The 26,958-nt window shown below is 38.4% G+C and overlaps 1 protein-coding gene across 19 annotated transcripts in view; it reads left to right on the top strand.

Moving 5' to 3' along the window:
* The window catches only part of LOC137290899 (single-stranded DNA-binding protein 3-like), a 99,180-nt gene that overhangs the window by 7,963 nt on the left and 64,259 nt on the right, over nucleotides 1-26,958 (top strand). For all 19 annotated transcript variants that reach the window (XM_067822082.1, XM_067822079.1, XM_067822077.1 and 16 more), the window contains exons 4-5: nucleotides 9,791-9,875; nucleotides 18,099-18,140. In XM_067822082.1, coding sequence (XP_067678183.1) covers nucleotides 9,791-9,875; nucleotides 18,099-18,140 — 127 coding nt within the window. The remainder of the gene's footprint in view (nucleotides 1-9,790; nucleotides 9,876-18,098; nucleotides 18,141-26,958) is intronic.

Genomic DNA, 26,958 nt, shown 5'->3' with positions numbered 1-26,958 from the left:
ATAATGCTGGGAGGAGACTATTGACAGTAAATTTGATTTTGAATCAAGTCTATACATGTTCATGACACTGTTAAGTCTGTTTAGTGCTTACATTTGGAAATACCAAAGCCTATTGTTTTCAGTATTTTTGTCGGTGCTTAGGTTCTTTATGAAAATGAATCAGTGGCTGTGAAAATGTGAACTCAATATATTTGTTATTGATGTATTTGGTAAGTTGTCATTTTTGTTCTGTGAAGTCTGAATTTTATCAGTTATAATACGTGAAACAGTGTACGTTTAATGGAGTAAGCATAAGGTAGTCAAACTGTACCGATCAGATGTACTGCAGACTACAAATATGACTGAATGGTCTTTCCTTGACTCTCGTGTTCTGTCTCATTTTTGTGTACCTGATTGTGATATTGCTAAAACATTGCTAAGAGTGGCATAAAACCACACTTGCTCACATGTCCTTTCTTTTGTTGAGAGTTATGACAGTTTTGGTATGATAATTTCATGGAAAGAGATCACAGTGTTGTAAAAGATAGGGAGATTCCTTGTTGAATTTCAACTTGTTCAAGAACACTGATATCATGTGTGTTGATTACGGGTTAAGTAATAAGAATTCAAGTACAAGCGTATTATTTGTGATGTGAAAAAATGTTTGTGCATTTTTTCTGTCATTAAATAATAGAAACAACTATTTCAGTTAATTCCGCATTACAGATACCCTTGTCCTTGAGTTCTGCTTATTTTATTTATTACATGATCATCAGGAAGAGCATTCTGATAAGTCTGGGAATCCTGTATCGTTAAGCAAATTATTCATAAAGTATTGTTTGGTCTTTTTGTTAAGTTTTTGGTGTTTCTGTTACAGTTGTGCGTGTATTCCATTTTGTAGAAGTGATAGGTAAAGTTATGTTTTAATAAAGCAGTGCATGTACTATTAGACAATAAAACACAAGGCCTAACAACCCATATACTCAATATTTATCTTTCCCCAGTAGAATACAAAGTAGAACATAAGTAGCCTTTCAAGAGGAGTAAGCTGAAGATTGTAATGTCAGCTATAATAGTTATGTTCAGAAAGAGACTATATTGCCCATGAAACAGTGCAACCAGGTGATACAAGCCATATTGACCATTTTCCCTATGTCACACAGTACAACTAGATTCCTACATTGTTGCCTCGTCATGCATGATCCAAGATGGTGTGTTACAATCAATCTCGGACAGCAACATTTGTGAACATTGGGGACAGACTTGTATCTTGTATAACAGTGTGTTACGATGTATGCATAGCCCCAGCTCGCCCATTGTACCTCAACAAACAAAGACATTGGTCCTGACCACAGAAGTCAGCCTGGCCTTGTTGATAGTGGCCGGCTGGATAGAGGGGGAGGGTGTAGAGGTGGGAGTTGTGTCCAGCTGGGTGCAGCTGTTGTGTCCACCTCCCACCTGCTGCCGGCCAGGCCTATACAGGGGACAGCTCACCTGGCCCCAGATCACTGTATCACAGTGGTCCTTTCCTGAGTCGGCTGTGTTCACTGACCTGCGACAGGCTTTGTTCACAGCCATGTTGTGGCTTGAGCAGATGGTGAGGATGAAGGGGTCCACATGTTTAGTAGGAGCTTGTACAGGCTTCAGTTAGTTGACTTCCTTCAGAGTGCATATTCACTGAAATGTAGTAGCATCATCCCAAAGCAGTTGTCGTGGATACGACTCATGGTTGTCTTTCTGTGGAATTCACTCCTTCAGCATTTTTAAGCCTTAAATTGATTTGGAAAATAAAGTTATGTATAACCTGTATCTGATATTCCAGCTCATCTTGATAGTAAAGATATATCACCTAAATTTGGATGCTTACTTTTCATATTTTCCATATTTGGTGAGGTCTCTAAAAATTGTGTAGACAATTTGAAAAATAGGATTCTGATTGTTCAGTCTACAAATTATTTGAGCTATTTGGGAAAGATTCCTTGTAATTGTTTTCAGTTCCTGAAGTAGGGATGTTGCAGAAAAATGTCTTTGTGTATGTATCCGCTGAAAAAAAAAACCCTCAGCAGGAGGATATGATAGACCTCTTATCAGGGGCTCAACATGCACAAGCTTGCACAGACCCTATCTTTCTGTATCCGTTTTATATTTCAAATGAATATATGATATGGTATAAACATAGCATACCATGCCAGTGACAATTCATTAGATTTAAAGTAATATGATATTTTTCCCCAGGATTGGTTTAAAAAATACATTCATGCCCTTGTGATGAATACATATTGGATAACATTTCATGTGTCGGATTGTAGAGGTCAGAAGGTTAAATTCAAACAAATCTGGACAAACGAGCTTTTAAGTCTAGGGTTGATTATCATTTACCAGTTTCATTAATATTTTAGGTTTGAGATGTTTTAGTAATTTTAGAAAGGAATTATGTAAATGCATACGACATATCTCACCATGCGCACATTAGTGCCACAATATTCTAGAAGGTTATGTCTGATGCATCTGCTGCTGGGAGGTTAAGGTCAGGATATAGATCGTATCACACAGTTCATAACATTGCCACAAACTATTGGGCTTTAAGGAAATTCAACAGTTGGTTGATTATGATGCTGAGAAAACAGGACTTACGACATCTTTACTACACCTGGCTTGCTGTGAGATATATGCAAGAGGGTTATATTGTCATCTGTGTTCATGTCAGTTGGTTAAAATTTGTCATTGCCACATTTCTGCAAGTTGTGACATCATGAATGGTCTTTATGTGAAACTACTTTGAGGACTGTTATTAGATCTTGAAGACATTGTGATAGGATTTTAGAAACAATGGACAGTTCTATGGAATAGTATGAGATAATTTGTGAAATGAGCTGCAATACCCCAAACCCCAATGCCTTGTGGTCATTTCACAATGTGTTGCACTAGTTAATTACAATGAAATGGATCCCATGTTATGAAGAACTTTGAAAAACAAAAACTATGAAAGATTTGATGAAACATCTTATCAAACAACATCCCGCTAAGGCTATCCCAATGAAAATGACCATTTAAGGAGGTTTTTTCTGTCAGATTGGTCAAATTGTTACTGTTTTGTTTTTTTCATTTGATGAACAAGCATTCCAGGTAATTATCGTGTTTTCTACACCTCTTCAAGCCCTGTTTTAAGTGATTTTGGTATGCTGGATGCTGTTGAAAATAACAGAAAACCAGCTGTCTTCACTGGTAAACAATCAGCGGCACAAAAACATTTAGGATTTTATGTGAAACTTCTCATTGCAAATCTTGACCAAATCGGAAGTGGCACAGGCAGCAGACATTGATATGAGTAACATGTTATGGAGTAGCCGTGTTCCTACAAATCTATTTGTACTATTTACAAGAACTTAAGAAAACTACATCGTTTTATATTACCATAGCCTTGCAACAGTGATATGAACATATTGAGCCCTATTGTTTGAGTGGTATATCATGCATGGTGGAAAAATAATGTAATTATATTCTAATATATCTTTCTACAACACAAAATGGTTATATGGCGGTGACTTTCAGAAATATATATGATATTGGTTCACGGCAACAAGAAGGGAGATAGTACTTCTGGCAACACTGAGGGGCTTAATTATTCATGGTAACCTTGTCTAGGATGAGACTCGTAACATGGATCATGTTACAGCATCTCAAATTAGACGTGGTCTTGGAGGATGGTATTTGAAATATATATAAACATGGAATATATATATGGTGGTCCTGTTTTCAAGCTATGGAGCATCATTATCCATATCTGCCAGAACCATCTGGATTTATATCGGTACATTTACTTGAATGCTTATATTGCATGGATTCGGTTGTTCTGGTCAGCAGTGATTAATAAAGTGTATATCCTCTCATTTAAGAAATGTGACAAGATGCTCACTTAGCTTCATGCTTTTTTTCCACTCCACATTCCAACAGTGAAGCATGAGGTGTTAACTTGCTTCTAAGTTTGCATTTTTTTTTTCATGTCTACTCCTCTGAGTTCTGGTCAAAACCATGTCTGGTTTCCCTTGCTATGATATTTCTGAAATAAAATTATCCAAAACCCAACTCGTACTTGCACTCTTACTGTTCAGAAACAGTTATTGATGCAGTTTTCAAACTTTTGACACACTTATTTAGAATAGAACCTAGAACTTGAGCCGTGTCGTGGCTAGATATTTCTCAGAAGCAAGGCATTAGTGGTAACACACCTGCAGTAGAACATTTTTAAACCTATCACTTATCCTTCGTCCTTTGAAGGTCCCAGGGTAGAATAGGCCTTCAGCAACCCATGCTTGCCATAAAAGGTGACTATGCTTGTCGTAAGAGGCAACTAACGGGATTGGGTGGTCAGACTAGCTGACTTGGTTGACACATGTCATCGGTTCCCAATTGCGCAGATCGATGCTCATGTTGTTGATCACTGGATTGTCTGGTCCAGACTCGATTATTTACAGACCGTCGCCATATAGCTTGAATATTGCTAAGTGCGACGTAAAACTAAACTCACTCACTCACTCACTCCTTCGTCCTTTCAGGGTGAGGTGTGGTAGCCTGGATGTTAAAGCATTCGCTTGTCACAGTGAAGACCTATGTTTGATTCCCAGCATGGGTACACTGTGTGAAGCCTGTTTCTGGAGCCCCCCATTGTGATATTCTTAGAACATTGCTAAAAATGGTGAAAAAAAACATACTCACTTATGAGTGCAGTTACCTTTATCAAGGGGAAAACATGATTTGAGCAAACATAACTCTTGACAATAATCATAAGATTCTATTTATTTTTTTTCAATCACTTTTATAAACTGTTTTTTATTTGCACTGTCTGACCCAAGAAAACAGCTTTGAATATTATCAAAAAAATAACTTACTGGAATTGATTATTCGTAACATCAGATCCATTTAAAGCTGAAATTCTACACAGCGTACATCTGTTTCTTTGCCCAATCACTGCAGTCCGAGCTGGAATATTACGTCAATTTTTGTGTTATTTGGATCCATCTAGTGTTCCAAGATAAGCCAAGGATCCTCCTCTGACCACAAGACCTGCTTCTATGATTCATGTAACGGAAGTCCACCTTTGGCGGTGCACAGCATTTCACAATCTGCTAACAAGAGTGATGGGTTTGAGTTACACGTATGTATAAGTAAGATGCAGGGTGTCTGCAAGACTGGTAATTTTGTGGTAATTATCAGCTACATCTTCACCAGCAGCTCAAATGTCATGCAAGGAGAAATAGGTCATTTTGAAAAGTTTAATGAGATGCTGTGGTGGTCGTATACACTGTGCATGCTATCAAATGTCACGACTCGGTCTGGTTGAGGTACGAAGTATAAGGTTTTCTTCAAATATGGATGTCTGATCACTGCTACTTTTACATGATATTCAAAAATTCTTTCAAAATTTAAATTTGTACTCTTTGCTCACATGGTTTCTGTATGCTTGTTTATATTTATATTTATATTTTTGGGTTTCTGTAGGTAAAAGATATTACTTTTTTTGTTGATCGGGTTTTCTGTTAAATCACTGCAGCCATTTGTGTTTATGTTATGACGTTATGACGTTAATGAAATCTCAAATATAAATGCAAAGCTGATTTTGTATTGTTGTACATGTACCTTGAATTACATGATAGCTGATACAAGACGTATTCAAGTTATTTGACTGAAATACAGGGTAAATTACACTGCTGGTATTTGTATTTTATTATGTTATCTTGGTCTACAGCATATCAATGAAGCTCTTAGATGATGTACTTGTTTCCGATACCGATGAAGATTAGTGTTAGAATTGATCTTCAGTGATCCGTGATTGCATTAAGAGGCAACTAACAGGATTGGGTGATCAGGTTTAGTGACTTCTTTGGCACAGTCATCATATGTCAATTACATAGATTAATGCTCATGCTTTTGATCCCTGGATTGTCTGGTGAGCGAATGAGTGAGTGAGATTAGTTTTATGCCACACTCAGCAATACTCCAGCTGTAAGGTGGTGCTCTTTAGATAATCCAGTCTGGACCAGACAATCCAGTGATGAGCATGAGTGAGTGAGATTAGTTTTACGCCGCACTCAGCGATATTCCAGCTGTATGGTGGTGCTCTTTAAATAATCCAGTCCAGACCAGACAATCCTGTGATCAGCATGAGCGTCGATCTGCATAATGATTATTAACAGACTGTTGCCATATAGTTGGAATCTTGCCGCGTGTGGTGTTAAACAACTCTCACTCTCTCACTCAAGTATCAGGGCAGCAGGGTGGCTCAATGATCTTGGTGTGTCTTGTCATGCTGAGGCTTGACACAAGTATTATTTGAGAAACCTGTTTCTGGTATCCTACACTGATATTGCTGCAATGTTGCTTGTAGCGACATAAAACCACACTCACTCAGTTGCATAAGGATGGATATATGGTTTGTCTTCGCTTTGAGTGTTCATTTTGTAGCTTATGCTTCGACCATTTATCACTTTTATTTATTTCATCCTTTTTACAATTACTGGGGTTCGAAGTTTTCACATATATGCAGCTTTATGCTGATAGAAAGAGGCAGGCCAAGTTTACTGATATGATAAATGCATAGTAAACAGTAATGTCAACAACTGCTTCCTGATAATAGGCGATCAAAGCTGTTTGATCTTTCAGTTGTCATATTTAAAACTGTCTGTCCATTCTGAGGTACAGACCCACTGTTTGATCAGCTGCTGAAGAATTAAATTACTCGGCACATCCTACAGTAAGTAGTGGGGTTGAAATGGTATTCGGCAGTATGAGTACAAAGGCAGCATTTTGGTTTTTGTAATGCAATCGAACAATTTTGTATTCTTGGTTTTCGTACTGTCATTTTATTAACCTTTTCAGACCTTTTAACAGAAAAAGAACTGAGAAAACGAATCATTTTGTCAAACTCTCTAGGTTTGCCTCTTGTTAAGTTTTTACATTATGATCATATCTCGCATACTTAACCGAAACAGCGCGACTCGGAGTCCTTGTACTGCAATATGTATGGTACTGTGGTTAGGGCATACTGTTTCACCCTAGAGGGTATTTAGGCCTGGCTTACTTTCTTCAAAAAAGTCAACAAGTTTCTTCAACAAAGAATAATCAGCTTGTCATATTGATCAATGATTCTCTGAAAAAAAATGTTTTCAAATCGAGTTTTCAAATGTTGCTTTACATAACCATAATAACAATTGTATTGTTATTTCTTAAAATAAAACTTTGAATGAATAAATAATGGGTTAATTGATCCAGTATAGCATGTTTTGAAACACAAAGGTGTAAATTGACTTTGAGAAAAGTGTTTGATTCAAGGCATTGGCCTAAACATTTCTTCGTTTCTTGATTTATTTGCTGCTGTTATCGTATATATATATCTTTTGATTACAATTTTACGCAGGAACAGTAGGTACTCCGAATAGTTACGATAATAAGTTCAATTGTCCAAACTCTCTACCTTTTAATGTTGAATTGATGTTGTCATAACTGATTAGTTTATTTTCTTATTTTGTTTTTCAAAGGTAGATTGTGCAGGAAGAGTTCATGGTGCTGACTGTTGATGGTAGTCTGATGCCATATGTCTTAGAACTGAGATTATCATTAATTTAGTATGTAAACATATACTAACATCCATTGTAGCAGAGATCACCATTACACGCAGCCATGGCCTGGTTATTACGCACTTTGTTAATGCAAGTAAACATGTAGAGACTGCCACACTGCCCCAAGTGAGTGTAAATGGTTGTCATCAAGAATCACTTCCTGGTGAAAAACAAGGAACCCACGAGTTTCGTGAGGTAACGCAGGATCTTGATCAAGATCACCAGTTTGCTGGGTTGTAGTACAACCAGTTTACATCATCTGTTTGTTGTCAAGATTTATCAGATCAACTCTTGAGTTGTCATGAGAATTGATAAAAGGATATTGATTCCAATTATGATTGTTGAGGCAGGATGTGATAACACTATCTGTGTTTAACCCGATGTTGGCGGGTAAACCTGTCAAGCATCGTGCTTTGCATTTCGGAATTGATTTGCGACTCAAAGGATTTATATTTTTTCAGATATATCTTGGATGTTGATGATTTGTTGTAGCATTTCTTTATTGCTGCCTTGTGTTAAGGATTTTTTGTAACAATTTTTAAGACAGTGTAACAGTAGTCTACATTCAGGACCAATCAAATCTATCCTGTTTCCCCCGATCCTTAGTGTTTGCGCTTGTAAAGGTCATCAGAATATATTATTGAACAGGATGAAAGTATAACAGAAATTGATATACTGCTGAATAACTCACATTTACCTATAGTATGTATAACATGAGGGAGGGATGGGGTCCCATTTCATTGTGTTGGGAGGGAGGAAGCCCCATGTGAATGCCTTGCAGGTCATCATAGAAGGGAGAGAGCCCCACTTTCTTGTCTAGCTGGTCATGTTGGGAGTGAGAGAGAGTCCCACTTGATTGTCTGGCCAGTTATGACGGAAGGGAGAGAGCCCCACTTTGTTGTCTGACTGGTAATGTTGGGAGGGAGAGAGCCCCACTTGGTTGTTTGGCCAGTCATGTTGGAAGGGAGCTGTCAGGAGCTACATAAAGCAGTGGAAGCTACATGAAGCTGGCCAGATCAATATGATGACAATTGGTAATCCAGATTGTTCTCAAACAGCAACCAGACCCAGGTCCTCAGCTGAAACTTTTGACTTCTCTCAAATTTAATATGAAAATAACCCACCCCCACCCCTGAAAAAAAAACTACCAAAACACCACACAAGATGTTCAGCATTACATTTTCCTGTCATGTTGAGGTTAATGTGTCGCCATAAGCCACAAATAATGCGAGACTGGAGGTGTGCCTGAATAGGTGGTCCATAGCTCTTTCTAGCAGCTGAAAAGGAAGGTTGCAGAAACTACATTGCCTGCTCTTGCAAAGCAGCTCATCATGGCTGGAATCTGTCCCAATGTTCTTGGTTTCCGTCCTCTGTGCGGTTTTCTGTTTCTTAGTCTTCAGGAAATCCTGAAACGTTACACCGTAATTGCACAATGTGTCCTTTCAGTATTCCTTTAAACATCTTGATGTACTGATCTGATTTCAGCATCAATGAATGACAACAGAAATGGTTCAGTGTTTCACTTAATGTGTAATAGTTGTGTACTGTGAGTTAATGTGACGTGTTTGACACTTTTGGCTGCAGCAGAAAAGATATGAAAAACCATACACCAGAAACATTGAGAAAAGTTAACATGCATTGTCATTGGTGTTATGTAAAAAATCCAAACAGTTACAACTGAAGGTCGTAGAAGATTATTACCTACCAGAGGAAATATGAGAATACTCATGAGGGTATTGGTCTTCACCAACCATGCTAGTCATAACAGGATCAGGTGTCAGACTTGCTCATGATGTTGATCACTTGATTTCTACCCCAGACTCGATACTTTACAAACTTTTGCCATATATCTGGAATATAGCAGAGTGCAGTGTTAAACAACAAACAAATAAATAGGAATACCCACTGTGAATGGTAACGGAGTATATACTTTGTATCCAACAAAACCACCATGAGCCCTTTTGGTATATACTTAGTGTTGTATATCTTGAATATTGACCGGTTGTGTATGATGAATATATTGTGTGGTGTTGATGGAATTTTATGCTGCTTGCTTGATTTGTTTTGTCTTGAGGCTAGGTGACAGATTGTACTGAAGTGTGTTGATTGTTTCTGTGCAGAGCTGTCATTGTTGAGATGTTTGACTGACATATTTGAGTTGTCGTGTACTTAGTAGTGTGTTGTTTATGTTTCAGTGTGTTTTGGGATCTATATTGTGCTGCGCCAGAGAGGAGAGAAACATGTGATCATTCTAGTGAAGCTAAAGCATTTCATGATTATGTGAGTATGATTTTCTTATTCTGTATCTGTGAGAAGCTTATGCTTTAAAAATAGCTGGTCGCATGGCATCCACAGCTGTGCAGACTGCCCACCCTATTGGCTGAAACACAACATGTCTAACACATGGACGGATTTGTCTTATAGACGTGTAGTTAAGGCCATAGCCTCTCTTGCTGTGGGACAGATCACGACCATGACAGATCTCTAGACTGTCGGATGGACCATGACAGATCTCTAGACTATCGGATGGACCATGACAGATCTCTAGACTATCGGATGGACCATGACAGATCTCTAGGCAATCAGATGGACCGTGGCCTCCCTAGACATGAAATGCACCATAGCTGCCCCAGCCATCGGACTGACCATGGCCTTCCTAGCCATCGGACTGACCATGGCCTCCCCAGACATCAGACTGACCATGACCTGTCTAGACATCGGACTGACCATGGCCTCCCCAGCCATCGGACTGACCATGACCTCCCTAGACATCGGACTGACCATGGCCTCCCCAGACATCGGACTGACCATGACCTGTCTAGACAATCGGACTGACCATGGCCTCCCCAGACATCGGACGGACCGTGGCTTCCTCCAATGTAGGTCAGACTGTAGTCTCACTGTTTAACTGAAGGCATGTGACAGATTAGGTTACCAGTTAGGACAATATCTGCAGGTAAGATTTGGTATGTCTTGTTTATAAAATGACATTAAACATGATGACTTAGGTAGTAATACACAATTCTGCTTGCCCTGTATGACTTGTTTCTTGAAAACTGCATGAATTCGAAATGAAGAAAACCTTGAGAGTTGTATGTTTGCAACTTTGAATAAGGTCAAATAAGACAAAACTACATGAATGCAAATAGAAATCTGAAGTAGAGTCGTAATATCATCTTGGATGTTTTTCTGAAACACTCCTCTTGTAGCAGTTATCAGTCTGGTTTGATGGCTGCTGTTGGCAATCACTAAAGCAGTGGTTTAAAAATGATGCACATCTATGTCAGATACAAGGGAAACAGCTGGGGTTGTTGGAGAGAAAGTCTACCAATGTGCATGTGTCGCACAGATCATTTTTTAATATTCTACACATTTGTCTTGACTTCCATATAGTGTAGTTAAAACCATGAACTGTCCAAATCTGCGAGCAGTTCGGAATGATTGTTCGTTTTTAAATAGTGTGGTCCATTAGAATTTTTTATTTTGACACCAAATTTGGAAGATGTAAGTGTGAACATTTTATGTGAAATTATAGCATGAGTTGAGTCTATTGACTTTCTAGGGGTGTGAAGAAACCTTGTAGTTGAGATGTTTGCTAGTCACACCAAAGGTCTGGGTGGGATTCCCTATGAGGGTACAATGTGTGAAGCCCATTTCTGGTGTACCCTGCCATGGTAATGCTGAAATATTAGTAAATGTGCCCCAAACCGAAACTCACAACTGGCTTTCCAACAAGTTACTGGTTGTATCAAACGAGCTTGCTGTTAAAGCTTGTTGGGTACTGTGGATGATGTTTCAAGGGGCACCTGCACAGTTATCCTTCATGGGACACTTGCATGCATGAGTTGAATGCTAGATGTATGTGCATTATTCAGGGTCTCATGTAGATCTCAAACGGAACACCAGAAGATCTTTCGGGAAGTGCCAATCCCCAATGGGACACTTGCTGATCATGCTACAAAAGCTCCATCTGATGTGTCTGCAAAGGACACATGAAATAGCTGCTTCATATCTCAGCTGACATTACTACTTCAAACATCTAATTTACTGCAAAGGATCATGCAGGTCCTGCCATGAAAGACACCTGCAGATCCCTACACCAAAGGAACATGCAGATCCTACTCTGAAGCGCACCTGTAGGTTCAATTATGGAGGGTATCTGTGGATCCTGTAGCAAGGGGCACCTGCAGAGAGAGCGGAACTGGTTACTGTATACATTACCAGTTGATTGTGTAGCCCTGGCATGTAGGATGTCTCTGGTATTGATTATTTAAGGCCTATGACAGGGTGAAAAAAGCACCTACCTACCAGTGATATCTCACACTTGCGTGCAGGAGTCTTGTTCAGGAAGTGGGAGATGAAGTACATTCTGTGGTATATTTAAGAAAGATTTTTGTACTTTTTTTATTTTGGCTGGAGGATGACTAATGAACAGCATAATGTTCAAATCCTATAACATTGTGAAACACTTTTAATTCTTTTCGTTAAATAAAGTTCATTCGTCACATGTAATGTGATCATATTGTCTTTCTTATTATGTTTCATGGTAGTGTTAGAGAACTGCTGTTAGTGAACTACATTTTGACTTATATATGAGGCGTGTCATAAGTTGAATTCTTATTTTTTCATCAAGTCCCCTCAAATCAACTGAAAATATTTTTTCGTTGATCAAAGTTAACTGACAAACAAACAAAACGTGATAATCTTTCTTCTGGTTACGTGTAGCTGTCCTTGTGAATTGGACTTAATGCTGAACTAGGGTTGGTAGGGTAGCCTAATTTTAAGAGGCATCGCTCAGTGCGCAGAAGGCTTAGTTTTGGTACCCTCATGGACGCAATGTTTGACGTCAATTTCTGGTGTTCCCACGCCATGATATAACTGAAATATTGATAAAAGCAGTATAAAACCCAACTCACTCGCTGATGCTGAACTGGTCATGGTGATCATAGGACCAGCATGACCAGAATTGGCTTTGTCTTACATATGGCCTTGGACAGTCACTCCTGTTCAAGTCATGTAAATCTGTTGTCACAAGATCAATACTGTCATCCCTAATGATGGTGATAACATTGATCAGACTGACGAGAGCACATCACGAACGGCCAGAAGTGGTGCCACCTTCACAGACATGGTGGCTCTGAATCCGTCAGTAAATACAAGACAGTTTTAGTAGACGAGTGATTGTTCTGGAACATAGTCAGTAAAGGGTCAATCATGGAAGTGAGGTCATCTTAGGATGTGATCAGAGATGTTCATACAAACTAAAGGACAGCACAACTTGGTATGGCTTCTATGATTTGTTCAGACATTGCAGAGGGATGACTTCCAGGTTTAGGACAGGCTACGCAAGGGGATGATTCGCTTTTTTGGGACAGCTTCCATTCTTAGGACAGACTACTCACTGGAACAACTGCCATTCTTGGGACAGACTACGCATACACACTGGAACAACTCCCATTCTTGGGGCAGACTACTCACTGGGAGTTGTTGGGACAGACAACTCACTGGAACAACTGCCATTCTTGGGACAGACTCTGAACAGGAATAGCTTGGTTCTTGTGTCAGATTGCACACTGGATGACTCCCTTTCTTTTGACAGATTACATCCTGGTACCAGACCCATATTGGTTATAGGGGAAGATACGCATGCTTAAGTCCATGGCACACTGGTTATAAGGCAAATATACTCCAGCTTAAGTCCATGGCACACTGGTTATAAGGCAAATATATACTCCAGCTTAAGTCCATGGCACACTGGTTGTAAGGCAAATATACTCCAGCTTAAGTCCATGGCACAATGGTTATAAGGCAAATATACTCAAGCTTAAGTCCATAGCACATTGGTTATGAGGCAAGATAACTGAAGCTTAAGTCCATTGGTTATAAGGCAGGATAACTCAAGCTTTATTCCATGGCACATTGGTTATAACGCAAGATACTCATGCTTAAAAATTTCTGTGGCACAGTTGTTTTAAGGCAAGATGCTCAAGCTTAAATCCAGCAGACCACGGCTAGTAGAGGTTTACTTTGGGGACAGACCTAATTCAAATGGACCATGACGATGGATCAATTCAGCTTGAGACAGACTGGTAAATGATGACCAACCATCACAGTGTAGGACTCACGGAACAGAACCATTGGATGATGGACAGTATGTATTGACAAGAATTGACCTAGAGGACTAAGCAGTACTTACAGAGGCAGGAAGAGTACTGTCCACTTCCATGTCCTTACTGGACATGCTCAAGACAAGAGCAGGAAATAATTGACTGTTCCTTATTGTCTCATGCATGAGAGCAAGGCTGTCTGGCTCAGTGGTCAGTCATGCAGGCTGAGGTATGTTGTCCTACTGGGCAGAACTTATAAACTGAGAAATGGGCCGTGCCCAGAGGTCAACCTCACATCCACAGACTGCCCAGGTGGGAATTCTCTTTACAAGACCGTAGTGTGAATGTGACTGGTGTGTACTACAGAATGTAGCAAGATCATTGTTACGCCCTGTGTCCATGCATGTCTTGACATGTGTAAGGGGAAGTCGTTGATTTTTATTGTTGCTTGGCATAAAACAAAGATGTTTGAGATTAAGATCATCATAAGCACACAGATTTGTATCAGAGGTATGTACTGTTTGCTCAGAAGATAAGAGATGAAGCTGTTGTTTTTTCTCAATTTGTGTTTCCCTTTCATCAGATATACTCAAGTTTTTTGTCCAAGATTTGTAGACAGAATCTATGGGGATAAGGATCCTACAGGTCTTTGGTTCAATCCACTGGTTAACCAGCTTGATGCTAGCCATCAGAGGGGTGTGATATGAAGTGGTTGGTTTTGAATCTTAATCAATGTGTTGGAGAGGAGTGTCCATCTTAAATGCAGAGCAGTGAGGTAGTCTAGTGGTTAGCGCATTCATTAGTCTTACCGAAGACCTGGGTTTGATTGCACATGTGGGTATAATTTGTGAAGCCCATATCTGATGTCCCTTTTGTGATGTTGATGGTATGTTGCAAAAGGTGGTGTAAACTCGTAGTCACTCAGTCTTTCAGTGCAGCAATGGAACCACCACTATAAAACATGCATGTCTTTGTGAACCTGAAATAATATTGAATTTGTGTTTAACATCACCTGTTTTCTAAGTACAAGGAAGCTGCAGAATATAAGTATGCTGTAACTGGAAGGTCATGCAAACAACCTTTATTCAGTTGTAAGGTAAATAGTTTGAGGATTATCATAAGATAAAAATACAGGAAAAATTACCTCTCTGTAGTTTCTGATCACTATTTGAAGTCGGATGATAGTTATGACTGCAGCTGGTCACTGAACACTGTCCCAGTATAAAGATTTGTCCATGGGAGTCATTTAGTTGAAAGAACCATTTAATGGCTGATACTGACTCAGAGGCTCAAACATGTAATGATCTTTGCAAGTTTGTTGAAGCTGTTTTGTGAATTTTTCAGGGAAAAAGTTATGTGTTACCAATGAGTGGAAAAATTGTTGTGATAACGATATTCTTTTGCATACTATTGTAACCATTTATCCTTGAATTTTCTCATTTGAAGCCATTTCTCAAATATATATCTCTGTATAGTTTTTAAGAAATATTAAAGTAGTTTCAGACTCTTCTGACGAGAAACTTTAAACCCAGACCAAGTAATCAGTTAAAACAAATGAATTTGTCGCCATGTTTGTTTGAGGGGGATAACTCTAAATCAGAAAGAAAAAATCGGGTACTTCCTTTATTTTGCACTGCATATATTATGAAAGAAGGACAATTACTTATCTATGGATAATTACACATGCTATGAATGCACCAATATTTTATATTTCTACCATTGATAATTGCTATCGGAGACTCAACAATTGCAATCCGTTGATGGTTTGATGCATCCTTCCAGCAATTTTAAGTGTTGCACTGTTTACTATTTCTTCAGTCCTGGCTGTCCCTGATTTTACTGTTAACTGTACTTTGGACTTTCCTTTGCAAGCCACTTGAATACAAGTTGATGCGCCTTTTAGACCAGTATGCAGACATTAAAAACAAATAATGGATCTTATTGTGAGAATGTTTATTTCACAATTACAGAATAATTTTAATTCGTCTTGTATTTTTAAATGTTACAGAATGATAACCACTGAAAACAACCCATCCCTCTTAACTACCTTTTTTGAGTACACAATTAAGTAAGGTTTTTATTCAAGAAGATGATATTGGTCTACTAATATTTAATAACTTTGCCAGCTGCAGCCGTGGGACCAGTGCTTCTGAGTACTCCATGCTGCACTTGTGAAGTCCCTATGTGCCGCTTTCTCCCCTTCTTCCACCGTGGTATAACCGTACAGTGTAGATGGCCTCTCAACCAGCTTCATTGATCTCGACTGAATCATCGGACAGCTTGGTCATTACTACATTGCCTTTGTTGCAGGCTGGTCAGCTCAAGGAAGGGGACGAGGGGAGAATCACTTTCCTCCCATCACATGCTCTCCCCATCCCACTGTGTTGCAACTTTTCCTATTTTCATAAAGATTAGTGTAGCGCTAAGGATTAAATATTTAAATTGTTTAAATATCTTGGGTTTTATTTAAGTGTCCATTTATTTATATTAAACAAATATCATGGTTATTTTGTGCAGAGTGCTTTGAGAAATGTTTGTTACTTACATCAATGTTGTATTTGTAACATCGATTGGCGGTTTTAGTTAAATAACAACAAATGTATTCATTTTTGATTGAGGTATGCTAAATAAAAATTCATATGAAATCTGCTAATGTAATAAAATTGGGTATGATGAAAATTCATGAAATGTGAATGTTGAGAGTATGTGAAATTGTGACTTGTGTTGAGTGGTGAGTTTGGATCAGGCTGGGTGTTAGGGCACCTCCATACATCATGTTACTCCAGCAATGTTGGAGGTGAGGGGTGCACGAGAGGAAGCTCCCACCCAAGAAACCACTTGCTGTCTTTCTTATGTAAATCCCATCCTGTAATGGCTGCACAAATTAAGTCAGCATATTCCAATCAATGTTGGTATCCCAAATACAGAGATGTGTTGATTCATAAATTTTCAATAAGCATTAGGATGGTTAGGAGCTGTGCTGACACCCCTTTGGTTGTAAAGTGGACTGATCTAGGGCTGATGACTTGTTTTCTTCTGGAGACCAGTGTGTAGGGCCAGATACAGATCAGTAGTTGCTATGGCAACCGAACAATGTTGAGGTATTCCAAGGACTGATCTGGTGAAATTTTTAAAATCTGTAGAACCAACCAAAACTAACCCACAGACCAAGAAATTGATTATCATTATTTTCGAGAGACAAGTTAAGTGCTGTTTTCCTGGACCTAATATCAACTAGTCCAAAATTGAGTTAGGTGTACTGTTACATTATAATTCTTTGTAATGTATTCATTAATAATCAAAATTAAGAGTGTATTAAATTTTTAATGTTATATTCTTTGACTTGATTGAAATCTTACAGTCAGATAATATAAACAAAAAATATATTTTAAACCAATTAAATAGATTGTAGGAAAAGATAATTAATAATGTAACTCCCCTCTTTTGTGATGAAATGTTCACATGGAAACAGCAGATGGAAATACATGCACGTTTGTTATACAGAAAGTTTACACTGTCATGAATCACTTCAATTATTTATCTAAGATATTTTTGCTCCTAACCAACATACATTGGGTAAGTCCACAAAACAGAATTGCTCTATATGAACACTGTTTAAATGTTTTGAGGATACTTCTTATGAATAAATAGCATTTGTTTTTATGAAACAACTTCAGAGATTGGTTATGTAATCATTAATGTACCACAAAAACTAAAGAGCAAAGAGATTCTGTGACATCGTTCTGTGCAAGGATGTTTAACACAAGCCCCACCCATTCTGCCAGCAACCAATCAGAAATCGGTAGTGTGGTTTGGGGGTGCTTCTTTATGTCTGCTACTTTATGTAACACAAACCTGCAAAAATTGCTTCGCTAGCCAATCAAATGGCATGGTCTCCTTGGATCTTTATTATTGTTATGCATGCATAATTTATTCATTGTAATTGACCTATAATACAGGACAGTTATTACTTTCTTGAATCAGTAATAGTGGGAATTTACCTCTTCAGTTTCAATTGTTAGTCTTCACCTTGAATGCCTTAGGGAGTAATTTCCATCTTGTATTAAATGTTCCAGTTTCAGATTGTTTTATTTCAGAAATGTATTGTAATGGATATTACATTGTGATACCAATTTGAGTTTTGATGATATATTTACACTTGATTGTGATATTTGACCAAGGTGTTTTATTTTATTATGTCTCTCTTGTTTTCATATTGTCTGACTGTGTTTCACTGTTAAGACATGCTGATGTGGTAAAATGCAATGTTTAGTCAACTCACTTGATTGGAAAAAGAGGCTTTATTTTCAGTCTTTTGTGCCACTTTGGAAATGCTTACTTATTGATGTTTAATATTTCATGAATTTTAGCTGATTACTGTTTTCTGTCCTTGCAGGGTTTTGTAAATTCAGGGTACAGTGTAAATGGTATAGCGCCGGTGAGTACAGTTTTGTTATTTTCCTTACGAAACATTACATAGGAATCTTGGGTATTCATAAATATCTTTTCCCAGGTTATTGTTGTTTAAGGCTGCACTCAGCAATATTTCAGCTTTGTGGCAGCGGTCTGTATATAACCCATGTCTGGACCAGACAATCTAGTGATCAACAGCATGAGCATTGATCTACTCAGTTGGGATTCGATGACATGTGTTGACCACCAATCATGTTAGAAAATGTAGTGAACAGATTTTTCCAGTAAATTCATTTCAATGCCATTTTAAAAGTTTGATCCCTGATTAAAAGATGTGTCAGTGTGGGATTAAACTATCAATCATTTCGGGCAAGTGTGTTAAGTGTATCATGATTTGATCCATAGCATAACACTGTTAATCCTTTCCTTGATAAAAGGCAACACAAATGTCCCAGTGATTAGAATAAAACACCTTGCTGTGCAGTGGTGAATCTTATGGTCATAGGTTTGAAGCCGAGATGATCGCCTTAACAGAGATGCCAACCTGTACGATTTTATCATAGTCCCTACGAATTTAAACTTCAAACTACGCCAATATGATTCCACTGGAAATCCTACGAAATTTGAATAAAATTCATTGAAACTTGGATATATAGACAAATACATTTACTTTCAATGATGGAATACATTTTCAGACTTCATGTACCTTCCATTCATCAGATTTAATGGCATATTTGAACTGCATGCATGATTGCAAGTAACAAATGTAATTTGAGCAAAGCTGATTTCAATACCTTGCGATTTGACACATTTAGAGCCGGCGGAAATAATTTAACCACATGAATGTGATATCATTAATATTTTTCTCAGAAACCATCATGATTTTGTTTACTTAGTTGACTACTAATTTGATGGTCAAACTACTAATTTTGAACGTTGGAACTACTGTTTGCAACACTTTGGGGTTGGCATCTCTGCCTTAAGCTTTACTTGGACTTTTCAATCAAGTTGCCCTCATGTTGGACCCACCTTGCTTGATAAAACATGACTTCAGAATCCTGCCTCTCATGTGATGTTCTGCCAATAAGACTTTAAGCCTGCTTTACAGGTCTGTCAGTTTAAAGTCTGACCAACAAGGAAAGGATCCTCATCTCATTTTCTGTTCTCCAAAAGTGATAAACATATACAACTTAATATTTCAAGCTTTCTTGTGAGGCGATTTGGTAGCCTAGTTGTTAAAGCACCTAGTCATCATGGCGAAAACACAGGTTCTGTTCTCCAGATGGTCATATTGTTTTAAGCCCATTTCTAGTATACCCCAACATGATATTGTGGGAATATTGCTAAAAGTGGTGTAAAACCATTCTCACTCGTGTTCTTCAAACTGTATAAAGATATAACAGAAATGTTGTACCCAGCTGCATTTATCCCAACTCATCGTTTCTGTCTTGCCCACAATGGTTGACCAATTGATTGATGATCAAAATCATGGCTCCATGCTCGCTTTATTGACCACTGGTGTTAGAACCAACTTCCGTTGCGCTTACTTTATTTTTCCCCGCTGTAACACGGAACGGGGAACTATGTATTCAGCAGCGTCGCTATGTGTGCATGTCCCATTTTGTTAGGTCCAACTTCAGTTGCGCTCACATTATTGACCTCTAGTGTTAGATTAACTTCAGTTCCTTGTAGCCACTAAAATATAGGTGTAATGTTGATTCCAGGGAAAGGCATCGGAAGCCACTCGTCATAAAAGAGCATCTATTTCTCTGCCGTTAAACATTCTGTCTCCTCCTACTGCTTATATTCAGAAGGTTTTTTTCCTGCAATGATTGTTACTTGAAAAGGGTTTTATCTGTTTTCGGTTGGTTGTGAATTGGTTTTGCTTATATCTGTTATTACTTGTGAAGCTTGTTACTTAAAGGTTCTCTTTCTTTTCGTAGTTAAGAAGAGTTTTTCATACATCCCTTGTTACTTAGAAAGGCTTGGGCTGTCTGGCTTGTTACTTGAAAATAATCTGGGTCTATTTGTGGCTACTTTTTTTTTACAATTTATTTGAGAAGGGTTTTCATATATGTTTTGTTGCTTGAAGAGGTTTGTTGGTTGAGAATGGTTTGTTGGTTGAGAATGGTTTGTTTGTATGTCTTTTGTTGGTTGAAAAAACTCTCCAGGGATACTCAGTGCTTTGAGAGACTGTGGCCATTTTCTGTCTAGTCTTGGTTTAAGTATTTTGAGCTTTGAGATATCTTATTATCATGTTCACCTTTCTCGTTACAAAGGTCTAGCTAATCAAGTCTTAGCTTATCTTAGTCACCAGTTAGTTTTATCAGTGTTAAAGCTTCGTCTACTTTCTTCTAGCAACTTTTTTAACATTGTGAAATAGTTGTGAAATCATGATGATAACATCATATCAACTAATCAGTTTAGCGAAACTAGATCACAGTAATTTCTGATCATCATTAGAATCAAATACCCATGTTTTATTAGTGAATTTTTTCTTGTAAATGGTCTTTTGTTTATCAAAATCAAACATGCAAAATGGAATACATACAGGCCATATTGGTGCGTATCTTTTGTTTCACGAAACCCCTTGTGGTATTGTCATTGAGGCAATAGACAACTTTGTTTTGGGGTGTACAAGAAATATTGAAACCCTTCAACCCAAGCAATGTTTTGACATGTTATTTTAATTCATTAATAAAAATGAAGTAAGCAGGAATGAACATGTATTTGCTATGCTATATTCATTAAACATACATGCACCTTTTAGTGAATTTGATGCAGCCATAGACAACACCTAACATACTCAGGCGAAAATAATTAATGCAGCATTTTACTGGCAGAAAGGAAACTGGCTTCACACTTTACAGCTTTTGAGTAACTTTTGTTTCCAGAGAGGAATTTTCTCAACTTTCTTAGTTAAGAGGGCATATGGACCTTGATCAATCTTTGATAACTTCATTGAATTGGAACACCACTAATGATCTCTTTGTTCTCCTACTGATGGTCCTAAAGTGTCCATCATCTTATTCTCCCAAATCCAAGTTGTAGTATTGCTGGTCTCTCCAGAGAAGCTGTCTGTAGGCGCCCATCCTGTTCTTCTTCCAGAAGGTGGAGTGCTTGCTGACAGTGTGTTGGAGACTCTTGTCCATGTTCTTCATTCCACTAAGCATTGTAGGAAACATGATACACTCCTATAGAAAAATCTGATGAATTTGTTTATTACATCTACCATTCATATTTCTTTAAAGTTCAAAAGTGAGTTTCATGTCCAATTATAGTGCAGAAAAAAGTTCATTTGTATCATGTTAGTTTGTGAGTTTTAGTTGGAGGGACAGCAGGTGAATGGTTTCTCTTGCAGTGGTACATTTTGCTGCAGTAGAAACAGCTTTTAAAAAATATGAACATTATTATCAGAGGTATTAAGATGAGGTCTAATTTTCAGTCATGGCTGTCCAGCATGTTTTAGAGCCTAAAACGTTAGTGTGAATTGGTCGCCTCCCAATGTCGTATGTCAAGGTTGATACGTTGAATTTGTCCCTACTTCTCAGGTGAGGTGCAGCCAGTGACCATAAAAATACTCTTCTAACCTGCATTATCACACCAAGGTCAATATTTGGGGAGGACAATGTATCAATTTTTTTCTGTCAGATTTTTCAAAATTGAATTGAAAGGGCATAATTATTTCTACCTATAGTTGTAGTAATGCATTCTGTCATGTTTCTGCTATACATGTTGGGTATCTTTGTGTTGCAAGGCTGTGGAGAGGCCCAAAGGTCATATGTATAGAGAGACAGAGAAGTCAGCTTGTTTACACTCCTATGCCAGCACAATACAGCACCCCCTCACTATACCAGCATTACTGGGAGACATTCAACTGGGGATTAAATCCTGTATCATCACAACAGCCACTGCTGTCATCCCTGTCATGAATGTATTTGGTAGAATATATACAAGATAGTATTGTTTTTTGGAAGCTGCTTTTAGGTTGATGGTAGTCAAGTGGTTATATCGAGGGCAATTGGCATTCCTTAGCAAGACCAAATCATGTTGTTTGGCCTGGGAGGTGAAATTTTAATTTTGTTTGAGGAAATTTTTTTATCTTAGTTTTAAACAGGAAGTATGTCATTATGGCCACAGACGGACCTTGAGTTCACACCAGACATTCTACTGGCCATAGTTTCATATGAAATTGCTTTTGCATCTCGGGCAGGAAATTTTGAGGTCAGTACGACAAGTGAAAATGAAAACTGTAATGTTATGTTGTCTTGGGGAAATGGTAGACATTGATACAAATTGGTGAAATGGTATGCAAATATCAGAGGATTTGTTTCAAGGATACAGTAAGCAGATTCCTTTTTATGCATGATGTTATCAGGAAAAGGTTTTGATTGGTTGAATCAAATTATACATTAAAGAATTCTTCACTCTGATTTTTCTTCAGGAACATTTCCTGTCAGAATTAAAAAATTCCTTTGGTTAGAATATGTAAACTATAACATTATGGGATTCATATTCAAGTGGAATGTAATATTTAATTGGGAAACAAATTTACAAGAATATGGTTTGAATTACAACCACAAGAATTCTGTAAGTGACTTAATTTCCAGAGGGGATATAATGTCATAGTATGTTGTGATTTTTGAGGTGGAAGATGCTTTCCGGTTGTTATTGATCTGAGATTATTTGCTGTAGATTGTAGTGTGTCATCGCACACTGGCTGGCATGAGACAGGCGGGTGGGCCCCTGTTGTGTAAACAGGCATGCCTCACTGACTATTCAACTGTCCTATGTACAGTCGTGGCCACATGATCGCTGACTCCATGTTCAGTTGCCATGGCAATAAGGTAACTAGATGACAAATTTGTATGCATAATAGAGGAAGATTCAGCACTGTCGACTTGGGTGCATCCCACACTGAACAGCAAGCCCACACTTGGGACATTCCATTGATCAAACACCCTGTAAACAGAAACAGTCGAATCTCTGCCACCAGTTCTGTCCTCAGCCTTATCATTTCTTAGAAGGGTAGTGATAGGTGCTGGATTACTTCACCCCCTTTGCAGCCTCATCCAAAATGGAAGTTGAGTTTGTTGAAAATTTGAGAGTTGTTATTGTGATTTTTGATTGTGATGGTCCCCCAGCTTGAGCCGTGGACCGCCCCATGATCACATGGCAGCCCAAGAAATCAATAGTTGAGCTGGTTGAGGCAAGGCTGTGGCTTCAATGTGCAGGTGGCTGGCTCGCTGGCCAACACTGGGGCTCTACACCACTAACCCCTCTACAATAACGGTTAATGGGGCCCACAACCACTATCCAGGGTGGTGCAGGGAACTTGGTGTTTGGAATCTGTGACATTCAATTTGTAAAAGATATGTTAGATGAATCTTTCTGGTGTTTTGATGGGTTGAGGACATGACTAAGTGCTTTCAGATAGACCCATTCTGTACAGGTTGAAAGAACCATGAGTAAGGATCTGACACCAATTCCTCTCAGATATTGACGTTTTGACAATTTTATGTGACATTTCAGTGTATGTTAAGCCTTGGTATCATGACTTCAGTGTAGTTAGCTTATTCAGAGCTTAGATTAATTCATTTTGAATAAATTCCAAATACAGCCTTTTTTTTAAAAAAAAAAAAATCCCCAAAAAAACCCAAAACGTGTGTAGGAATAAAAACCGTTTAAGGTCCATGCTGTGATGTTATGAACACAAGGTCACATCTGTATCGAGTTCACACTGTTTCCTTTATACAGTATGAGGTTCTGTATCTCCACCAAGATTTATAAACAGGCAAACAACATGAGGCTCTGAACCTGTGCCCCTGAATCCTATTTGAGCATCATTTTATCTCTAACTCCCTCATCTGTACTCCCTTGGGAGTACCCAGTATGAGTGATATTTAAAAAGGTTTGCTTGTGAGGCTCTAGACCAGATACCTGTAAATACTGGAACACTTCTTTCACCTCCCAATTGAGGTTGTCAACCAGAACCCTACAGATGGCACAATTGAGGCTCTCCACCAAAACCCTCATATCCACACATGGCACCACTGAGGCTCTCTATGACAACCCCCTGTATGTAAATAGGTTAATGAGGCTCCAAACCCAAACACTGTACATGCTGCTTTTGAGGCTGTCTACCAGCATTCTTTCATGTAGACATGGTAACATTGAGGGTCTAAACTTAATCCTCATCATTGCCACTATTGAGGCTCTCTACTGAAATCCTCACATACAAGATATCCCCATCAACCAATGCATCATTTAAGAGGTGATTTGATAGAATCACCATTAAGTTGATTGTGTGTCTTTGTATGTCATTGGTGTCTTTGATTCATACTCTTGTATTTACAAGCCACAGTAGCAGTAAGATGGCCCCCAATTTGGAAATATGGCACCGGTTTTACTACCATATTAGTTATCTTCCTACTCAAAAGGCAATAGTGAGATTTTCATCCAGGTGCCGGGTGCCAACATGTCCTCATTGAAGCTCTTCTAGAATTTTCATACACACTTAGACATCACATCAACAAGAGTCCACACCCCACCCATCATCTGTTTTCTCCATCTCTCAAAATGTCAACGATTTTACCAAATGGTACCAGATATACTTGGTTGTTCTTCATAGATCAGCATTTAATCCCTAAGGCATCCTATGCTTCACCAGTTTTGTGGGTTACATGTTTGTTGGGCAAGATTTAGTTAGGTTCTACTTCTTTGCTCTTAAAAATGTTATTATTTGTGGTAGTCCGTTTTATCTTGTAGACAACTGTATCTGTTATGGAATAGAAAATGGCGCTTTAGTATGACCATTCAGTAGTTATTGAACTGCATATTACACGAACCCATATCAATACAATATTGACTGTCGCATGTAAACACTCCCTTTGGTAGCCTCCAGTATAAAATATTGCCAGTATTGATTGTGTGCCTACCTAGTCTCGGAGTAGCACAGGACAGGCAGTAGGCTGCTCCGTGTTCACTGTAAGCAACACCAAGGGATGAGAGCTTCTGACTGCCACCCACCCTGCTGTCACTGACTTCTACCAGTGTCACATCAAGAGGCAGGCCCACATGGCAGTACCTCAAAACTGAGGGTTTGCCATGAAAGGGTCAGCTGATTGATGGCCCAGTAGGAGTCACCGTGACACACTGTATCCTCCACAGGGGCACAGTAAACACAAGTCTTTAATTATTCACTAATGAGATAGGTTGGTAAAGTTGATCAAGTCAGGCTGCATATCTCCTCCTTACCCTATCCCAACTTTCCTTTGTGACATTCCACAATGGTTAAGCAGTATATTATGTATCATGAAGACATCAGTTATGGATTTTCTTATAGGATTTTGTTGTCATTGTTTGTCGGCAATGAATGAAAAACTCATGTCAGGAAGGTTTGGATTTCATTTAATGTATTCAGACAAGTCCTCACTTCTTAAGATATAATTAATCTGATTGTAGAATGACATTTTAAGTTATGTGAAAGCAGAGCTTATAAGATCCTATTGAGACGTTACGTTCCCCATAAATTTGCTACATGTGTATTCTAAGTAGTGGTATTATGGAGTGCCTGTTTACTGTTTAGAGTAATTATTGTGCCATGTTTACCTAGCGTCCCCCCAATGGAAGGTCACTGCATTTCGAGATTGACCTCTGGGAATATTGACCAATCAGAGAGCAGTTGATTGTTTGGTGTGAGATGCATTACAGGGGTCATGACCCCACTCAGGGTCATATCCAACCTGCAGTGAAGAAGAGTGGGAGTGATGTATCAGAGAGAAAGGGTGGACTACAACCATTGTTGTGGAAACAGCATGGTGATGGGTTTCAGAACTGGGGATGGCTTCTGCTCTATGTCCATTATCACGCCCTTCTCTGTTTGATATGTTATATGATTAAGATGTTTGGGTAGCTAATAAGTACCTTGTCATTGGTTAAAGAGGGAGGAGGTTGACAATGGCAGTTTGGCTTAGAATTCATTCCAGGTGTAGAAGATCATGGCTTATACCTGCTGTAGAATTCATTCTACTTTCTGATCTATTGATCCCTATTGCAATAGCAGAAGTATTAACAAACATGAAAGGAAGCTTTATGAATATTGTGTCATTTGAAATTTTACCATGAGTAAGAGAAAGAGGCTCTTCAGACTAATGCTTAGTCTCTGAATGTTTTTATACAAAAATTTGATAGTAACAAATCAACCCATTTATTTTAAAGGAGTCCGAGTGATTTGAGAGATTCACAACCTCAGGAAATCTAGGATTTGCCTTATTTAGGTTTTTAGCATTGCAAAGAGGGTGAGGCAAGGATTGGAAACCGACAAAAGGTTTTTGAGTGAAGCAGGTTTGGTGTCAGTGGTTGTGTGAGTTCATGATTCTTTGCTCTTCATAGTCAAAGTTATTGTCATCATTTTTTTTGTGGCTTTTGAGGCTTTTGAGTTTTGATAACTCCTGCTTTAAAACACAAAGCGACCACCAAGTTTTTATAATGAAAATACAGTTTGGTTTTTCCTTTTTGTTTTTTTTCCCCTCATTTTGACTAATATATTCAGCAAGTATCAAGGAACAAAAAAACTGAACAGTTTGTTACATGTGAGTTCATTATAATTGCGTTAATTAAAAATGTATATTTCTGTACATTACCAGCTGCTGTTTGCGTGGGCTGCTGTTTTTGTGGGTGTAATGTGTTGTACCAGGAGACGAGCTGCTGAGATTAAGTATATGATATATTTTCGTTTGCCTGAATTAAATACTGGAGATGGTAGATATTGAACAGTTGGAAAGGGTGGTAAGATATTGGTTAATCTGATGGGGTTGCAGTTAAGAATGAGAATTTTATGG

Source organism: Haliotis asinina, chromosome 7 (assembly GCF_037392515.1).
Source record: "Haliotis asinina isolate JCU_RB_2024 chromosome 7, JCU_Hal_asi_v2, whole genome shotgun sequence".
Classification (NCBI taxonomy): Eukaryota; Metazoa; Mollusca; class Gastropoda; order Lepetellida; family Haliotidae; genus Haliotis; species Haliotis asinina.
This window is presented reverse-complemented; position numbering and strand designations above follow the sequence as displayed.